The 8,231-nt window shown below is 40.6% G+C and overlaps 2 protein-coding genes across 5 annotated transcripts in view; one reads left to right on the top strand and one right to left on the bottom strand.

Moving 5' to 3' along the window:
• The first annotated feature begins 521 nt into the window (after positions 1–521).
• On the top strand, positions 522–4,671 carry LOC125226101. The gene is made up of 4 exons (XM_048129965.1): positions 522–901; positions 1,337–1,438; positions 1,814–1,990; positions 2,782–4,671. Exons 1-4 carry the CDS (start codon positions 884–886, stop codon positions 3,070–3,072), a joined length of 588 nt encoding a protein of 195 aa, XP_047985922.1. The 5' UTR covers positions 522–883; the 3' UTR covers positions 3,073–4,671.
• Positions 4,672–5,563: 892 nt separating this feature from the next.
• Positions 5,564–8,231, bottom strand: part of LOC125226074 — a 50,044-nt gene continuing 47,376 nt past the window's right edge. For all 4 annotated transcript variants that reach the window (XM_048129930.1, XM_048129921.1, XM_048129946.1 and 1 more), the window contains one exon: positions 5,564–6,103. In XM_048129930.1, coding sequence (XP_047985887.1) covers positions 5,977–6,103 — 127 coding nt within the window. In that variant the 3' untranslated portion in view covers positions 5,564–5,976. The remainder of the gene's footprint in view (positions 6,104–8,231) is intronic.

Here is an 8,231-nt window from a genome sequence, read left to right as displayed (position 1 = left end):
CTGCACCGAATAGAGAGGGAAGAATCCCCCATGTGTCATGAGTGTGGCGCATTAGTAGATGCGCCCCGTCATGTTCTCGAAGAGTGCCCTGCATGGGGGCCCCAGCGGGCCAGCCTCCAGGCAATAATAGGTCGTATTTCTGAATGATAGTTTTATTTCTATACCTAGATAAATAATTTTGGCATCATCATCATATCAGCCCTTTATCGATCACTGCTGACCATAGGCCTCTCTTCTAGTACGCGACTTCTCCCGGTCTTGGGCTAGTCTCTAGTTGTGACCCGCAATTTTTCGGATTTCGATGGGTATGTCTATGTCTATGAGGAAGGAAATATTATTTTCAGTACAGATGGTGTTTTTTTTTTTCGCACTAGTCCGAGAAGTGGTTCATTATATGCCAGGTCGAAACTTTGGAGGGCCATCTGTACTGAAAAACGTCGTACGATACACGTGCGAAAAGGAAATCGATTTAAAACACTCCCTTCGGTCGTGTTTTAATTTATCGCCACTCGTTTCGAACTTCCTTTTTTACGCACTTGTATCGTAATGTACTATTAGAATTTGTATGTCGGTAGGCATAGCACACTGCAGTCTTAAACACCAGTCTGCACAACCAGGTTAATCAACCACCTTGTCACCTAATTTGCGGTAAGGAATCCAAAGATTTCAAAGGCTTGAGAAATGAAACTATTTAACACTTGTACTTTATTACTATACTTAATAGCAATTATCGGTTGCTTTTCTGTCGAAATTTTCGTAGGTCGTGCTCGGCGGTAATGAAAAATGCGAGGGGCGGAGCCCGCAACCGCAGCTCCGCGGGTTTATATAGACGGAGCCCTACACCCTGCCGCCATTGCCAGGCTGATCACTCACTTTGGCCAAAATGTGGAGAATTATTTGCGTAAGTTTATTTTAGAATATCTATTGTTTAGTCGGGTCAAGTGCAACTGTTGAACCTGCCCTAGAGATACAATAATGCAACCAAGATACAACGGTGAATAAATTCTTCCCCGCAAGGAGCGCTGATGTTAGGATTTGTATTTATTTAGGTTAAATAATATTTTGGATATAATATTTTCCACATAGATGATGCCCCGATAGAATCTACCAGGGTCGTAAGTACCTATTGGGCGTTATTCTTAACCCTCGCTACGCTCAGGGTTCAATTATAGAATATTTTGATTCGTTCAAGACTGAAACCTATAGCTACGCTCTCTCCGTAAATAAATTTTGAGCTTATGACATTGTTGACATACTTTTGATATACTTATTCTTCTTTATTGATTCCCTTTGGTTTTTTTATTTGTAGCTAAATAACCATGTGGGATTGTTTCAGATATCGTTGTTAGCGTGGTTCCTGCTGGTAACGAACGTGGTTAGCCAAGAGTACCTGCCGCCCAAGCCTGGTGGTGGCAAGAAGCCTGCTGCCGAACCTACCGTAAGACATTATACATTTTTGTTTTCCGGGAAAAATGGAAAATGTTCAGTGTTCACTTCGGCATCGGCAAGATTAAACATGCGACCGTTGGACCACCGGTCCAATCGATTTGGTCAAGAGGTTTACCTACCAAATGTGGATGATCTCCATAACTTCTCTTGAGTTTATGGTCTCTGTACCTAGGTTTTTTTTACGGAAAGATCTCTGTTAACATAGGTAAATTATTTTATACGTGTTTGGATACGAATAAATGTCTTAAAAGATGTTCATTATGTGATGCTTTTATCTTTTTTTATAGGCCTGTATACGAACTACCACCGATGCATGTCAATTTAATTTAACATAGGATATATTACGAACGAATTTTGTTTCCAGTTACCAGCGAACTACGATTTCTCATACAACGTAGAAGACACCGGCGTCAGCTTAGACTTCGGGCACAATGAGAAGCGAAAAGACGACCGCGCTACCGGCTCGTACCATGTTCTACTACCGGACGGTCGCATGCAGTTGGTCGAGTACGAGGCCGGCCCTGATGGATACAAGCCACAGGTGAGTGTTACTGTATTTGACGCTATAGGTGTAGGTCTTGTCTAGTTGATAAAGAGAGAGGATAACCGTGCTACCGGCCCGTATCATATTTTACTACCAGAAGGCCGCATACAGCTGTTCGAGTATGAGGCCGGCCCTGATGGATACAAGCCACAGATGAGTGTCACTGTAGACTTATGTGGTGTCACAAAACTAGATACATATAGTTCTGGCTCAAGGTCTGGAGTCTGTAGACAGTGAGAAGCGTTAGCACAAGCGTGCTACCGGCTCGTACCATATTCTACTACCAAACGGCCGTGGCGGGCCCTGATGGATACAAGCCACAGGTGAGTTCAAGAGAAGTGGTAAGGGTAACTTTGGCTGGACTGATGAGCATATATGCAGTCGAGTACGAATGCTGGATTTGATGGAAATTTATCGCACCGTATTTGACACTACAACTGTTGTAGTGTCAAAATAAGGTCTGGATAAGTCTTTTGTACCTTGAGACATTAACGATTTTGTTTGAAATGATTTTGCCTGACGTATGCAAATAATCGAGTATAGCTGGATTTGATGGATAATAGTAGTTCGTGGGCGCATTAGCGACATATTAGTTAGGACATTCTTACTTGCTTCCGTGTCAAATTCGACAGATATACTCGTATTTGCAATTCGTTCATGACGAAGCTTTTACGATTGTCATCTTGATTGCGCACCCTGGCCGTTGAGCTTAGTATACCTAGATCCTAGATATAAGGAATATCTACAATGGTTTCCTAGATTAACGCACGATCCTTCTCTACCACCAGGTAATGTACATGGGCACAGCGACGTACCCGGCGCCGGCGCCGGCGGACAAGTTCGACGGCTACCACTACAACGCGGCGTCCAACCGCCAGAGCGTGCGCCAGGCCGCGCCGCGCCAGCCCACGCGCGCGCCGCCGCCGCCTCGCCGCCGCCGCTGCCGCCCCCGCCAACGCCACGGAATAGACCGAGTAACACTTAGGGTCAGTTGCATCAACCAGTTAACAGACACATCAACGTTTAGAAGCAGAAGCCTGTGGAGATACAAAAAAATTCGCGATCGCTTATTTCGGTGACCGAAGGTTTGTTGCAACCGACCCTTTGTTACGTATCAGAGAGTTCGACGCTTCCGGATGCCAGAGCATGAGTCAGGCCACCCGCGTTTCTGTCAACTATAGCTTGCAGCTGCCCCCGCTAATGCCACGGAACAAACTAGGCAACTCTTCGCAGGATTATCAGACGAGACGACAACAACAATCTACAATGCTTCCAACCGCCAAATATTTCCAAAAAAATCTGTGAATAAATTGGGCAGATTCGGATTTATTTCTACTGTACAAAAATCTTCATATTGTAAACAGCTAATAGCTAATATTATGTGAAAACTGATCTCTATTCTTTGCCTGAAATTGTGAAATCTACACGACTTGAATTACTACGAAAGACGTGGCTGCGTCAAGTTTAGAACGTCCGGTTCGAAGGACCATTAAATTTACGTCTGCAAAGTTCATGATTAGTTTTATAACTCATATAGAAAACACTTTTGTTGCCATTTTGTTGAGTATTTCTTACTCAACGTTCGACATAAAATTGTAGAAAACAAACGGTGGCGCAATTTGCTTTCAACTGCCTCATTTTTAACCCAAATTGTTTTCCGGTTTAAGGAAAACAATTATGTGTATGTGTAGGTATTACATATGGAAAAAAATAACTTCTACTATTTTATGTCTATATCGTATCAACCTCATTGCCACTTCTCAACGGCGATGAATAATTAATTAATTATCGAAAACGACAATTTTCATTTCCAATCTACCAATTAATTATGTCCTAGTCAAGGAACAATTCAAGGTAGCGAAGCACTGTTCCAATTGACTGGATATAACCATGATGATAATTGTTGATTTTACTAATTATGTAAAGCTATTTATTTTATTATGCATGGGAAAATGTAAAAAAAATAGGAGGAATGTTTAAAGAATTAAAAGTAATAGAAATACGAAATTTTATTTTTATTACAAACATCTACATAAATACTATGACACTCACACTATTATTAATTCAAATATCATAATTTAATTGAACACAATAATTTAAAAAAATCAACTACCTACTCTGGAATGTTTGTAAGCTTATTACGATGTTAATCTAAATTAAATAAATAAGTATTAAACGGCATCAATACGAATACCTAAACTATTTGACTAACTATTATTAAGCAGTCATCTAAGCTAAAATAAGGCATTTATACTTTCAACTTACAGCCTGAAACACGTCATTTTAGTTTAGTCGACTGTACACATGTTAATAAACCTTTGTGTTTTAATAAGAAGAATTCGATTTAACAAGGATCTATTATTTACCTATGTTATGATAACACTAGAAGTATGTACAATTCACAATCACAACACCGTCATCAGAACATCTTAAAACAAAATTAGGTACTGCACACATATTTAATTGCCACTATGTGGCGATGGAATAAAATATGTAAACGGAATGGTGGCCGCTCACAGATGTAAGAGCGCTTGGCATCCGATAGCTCGTTGCGTGGACGACATCCGGAAAATTGCGGGTCACAAACTGGATGAGACTAGCTCAGGACCGGGACAAGTGGCGTAGTATATTAGAAGAGAGGCTTATGCTCAGCAGTGGGCGATAAAGGGCTGATATGATGATGATGATTTGGGATAAGTTACCAAAGCAGGCAGGCAATTATGGTCGCGCGATAAATGATAAAACATCTGGCCGTCCCTATCGCACTTACTAATAGTGCGATAGGGACGGCCTGATATTTTATCGTCTATCGCGCGACCATGATACCCGTGCAGGCTGGCAAGTACCTATGGTCGCGCGATAAATGATAAAACATCTGGCCGTCCCTATCGCACTTACAAATAGTAGTAAGCGATAGGGACGGCCAGATAATTCATAATGATTCTTGTCAAAGTGCTGGGATAACGCAAAGAAGAAAGCTATTAGTTGCACCTACTAAATAAATTCAATATCTATTACATAATTATGTACATAATACAATAATTTATTTCCCGGATCATTTGCTTAGCCTTATAAATCGTACATAAGCAAGGTTTTTTTTTACCTAATTGCGTTTCGCCTTAAATATCCTTCCCTCAATAATAGTTATTTGTTATACAAGGGGGCAAAGTTGTATTTTAACGCCGAGTGTGGAATTGAAAAACGAGCAAGTGAAAGGATTCTATAGTTGAACCACGAGCGAAGCGAGTGGTTCGAGAATAGAATCCTGAACTTGCGAGTTTTTTAACACACGAGAAGTAAAATACATTTGCACCCGAGTGTAACACAAAACTTTTCCCCTCACTATAGCGAGGAAACTACAACGCAAAAAATGCGTTTATCACTGCTTCCAGTAGTTCCTCAGGTGGTAAATCATCTTTATTACTAGATTCACCTACTTTTATCAATTTTAAAGCAGTTAATTTGACTTTATTCAAGATCAAATTACTTTACCCACTAGTGGATAAAATGCGTTTTTACCCGCTGGTATTAAAGGACAAAACACGTGTTTCCGAGCTAGTGAGGGGAAAAAACATTTACGATGCGACGCGTGTACAATTGTGTACACGCGTTCAAATTCACCTGATATGCAATTAAACAACTTTGTTACAAGTACAAGTGATCAGTGGGCGTAGCCGAATGCACAAAGGCTCACGAAACGCTCACGATTATATCTATTTCGTAGCTATCTACCTCTATCGCTCTTGCGTATTGGTGCGACAGAGCCAGACTACATTTCTTCGGCATTTAGCATCGCAGAAATGCCATTCAGCTACGCGGCCAGACCATAAGACCTCGTTAGGTGCCTACAGAATTAGGTCTACATTATTGAAAGACGCACGTCGATATTCCGGTGGGGCCAATCGACCACACGGTGGGTTCCGAACCCGATGTTGTAGAAGCTAAGCTCTAAAAAACTTTAGTTTTACTGATTTTGGTCGGCATCACTGCAGCACGTCGATATTCTGGTCGGGCCAATGGACCCGACGGTGGGTCGACATGGAGTCGAACCCGATGTTGTCGAAGGCCTGGTAGTCCTTCTGCATGTTCATCTCGGCCAGCTTACGGTACCTGATACAGATAGATAATAAAATGAGCGTGACACCTTTAAGAGAATTTGAAGGTATAGCCAGATGCAGAGAGAAGTGCTGGAACAACATACCCCCTCCCATACGCAACTGCAAAACAATTGGTACTAGGTTGGGACTAGAGCTCAGGCAATGTACCGGATAAAATTTTTGTAACATTTATTTTTGATGGAGTATTTTTTAAGTTTTGAGTATTTTAAAAGAACGGACTTCTATCTTTGAAATAAATAACATATGACATTTTTATCACCTTGTGACAGAACAAGCATTTGATTCGTGGTCTTGTTCTTGTTTTTTCTTCTTAAATAAGACTTACATTGTCAAGGCAACTGGAGACTTCTTTGCTCGATCCTTGGAAAGCATTCATCCAACGTTATTTCACTGGATATTTTAATTAATTCACTGTGGTACTTGTCCGCATGTCTTATCATATTATCTCACATAAAATTCACTATTATTTGATGCAAAACAGGTTGGAAAAGCTTATTTACCAACAAGCTACGTTCACATGGACGGAATACTGACACTGACAGCTGTCAACTGAGTAGCGTTCCAATATTACATCTAGGTTTCAAATACAGGTCAGGAAATTGGTAAAGGTTAATTTTGAACATGCTCCCTGTAAAATATATTTAGAATGCAATATTTGATGTAGCTTTTAGAAGGAAATTGGATATTTTGCCACAAATTTGATTCACAAAATTGGTTAAAAACCTTTGATAAAGTAATATTCGCATATTTATATTTACCACAATATAAAATGTTTCATTACGTACTAGGAATCAACAAAAGATATTTCCATCTCACTCTAAAACGCGTGCAAGCATGCAGGTGTTACTTCTGATAAGTAAACATCTATTTTGCTGAGAGAATGTGAACTTTAATCCGTAAAGCATATGGCTAGTAAACAAAGTAGTTATGACCTTTTTCTTATATGTGTCCCAAGTCCCAAGTCCCAAGTGTGTCCCAAGTCCCAAGTCCCAAGTCCCAAGTCCCAAGTGTGTCCCAAGTCCCAAGTCCCAAGTCCCAAGTCCCAAGTGTGTCCCGAGTCCCAAGTCCCAAGTCCCAAGTCCCAAGTGTGTCCCAAGTCCCAAGTCCCAAGTGTGTCCCGAGTCCCAAGTGTGTCCCGAGTCCCAAGTCCCAAGTCCCAAGAGTGTCCCAAGTCCCAAGTGTGTCCCAAGTCCCAAATAGACACTATAAAAGGGTCGGGGCAGGCCGTCACAGGTCATTCTTCAAATATCAACGAGACTAACAGTGTCCCTGGCTATCGTGTATTATACTGGTAAGTGAAGTTATTCTGCTATTGTTTCTCTGTTTGTATTTACTTGGAAATTATTCTAAGTGATTGTAAACTTTGAAATTGTGTCTCTGTTTGGTTGTGCGAAGACAATATCTTTGTACAGTTGAACTTAGGCTTGTAGTGGAATTGCTTTACTGTCAGTTGGGGGTTATTTTAGTGTTCTATTTATAGTGTAGTGTTACATTTTAATTAAGTGTAGAGTTATTTGTAGTTTAACGTGTATAGTGAAGTTTCTACGCTGTGATTTCCTAAGTGTCATTAAGCAATACAAAGACTGGGTCGATGTATGGCTGAGATTTGGGAAAGCATCTGTGTTTGATTTTATAGGAAGTGATTCTTGTAAAGTTAAGCCCAGATCATAGTAATTAAAGGAAATTTCACTTGTCGGTTTATTTATGTGATTTTACAAAGAGTTGTGTTAGTAACATTGAATTTAGTTTTTTGTGGGGTTATTTTGCTATTTTACTAAGCCAGGTCATTGCTTGGGCAGACAGTTTGCCCGACTAAGCGCTTCTTACCTAACGGTGCCAAAAAGGAGCGATTAGGAGTCTTTTGTTCCAAGTCTGAGGAGGCTTGGCGTCTTTTTTTATACTTACAAAAGACGAACATTCCTCCCTGGTCTCAAGGTCCAGCTGCTAGATGGAAGTGAGGACTTTCGCGATTGAAGAAAGACATTAGGAGTAATCCTTGCTCACTGAAGTCAGCAGTAATTGAGGCTAGGTCTTGTATTATATATATTTATTTACTCGGTGCTCTGGGTCACGATGGTGCTGGTTGCTGGGGGATTTCGGTTGTGATTGATCCATACCTA

The sequence above is a fragment of the Leguminivora glycinivorella genome, chromosome 1, assembly GCF_023078275.1.
Source record: "Leguminivora glycinivorella isolate SPB_JAAS2020 chromosome 1, LegGlyc_1.1, whole genome shotgun sequence".
In the NCBI taxonomy this organism is placed as follows: domain Eukaryota; kingdom Metazoa; phylum Arthropoda; class Insecta; order Lepidoptera; family Tortricidae; genus Leguminivora; species Leguminivora glycinivorella.
Note: the sequence above shows the minus strand (reverse complement) of the source record. Positions and strands in the feature narration are given on the sequence as shown.

Coding starts and splice junctions, on each gene's coding strand:
- LOC125226101 (XM_048129965.1), top strand. Junction 1,439..1,813: donor AGCCTGCTGCCGAACCTACC/GTAAGACATTAT, acceptor TTTTGTTTCCAG/TTACCAGCGAACTACGATTT. Junction 1,991..2,781: donor CTGATGGATACAAGCCACAG/GTGAGTGTTACT, acceptor CTCTACCACCAG/GTAATGTACATGGGCACAGC.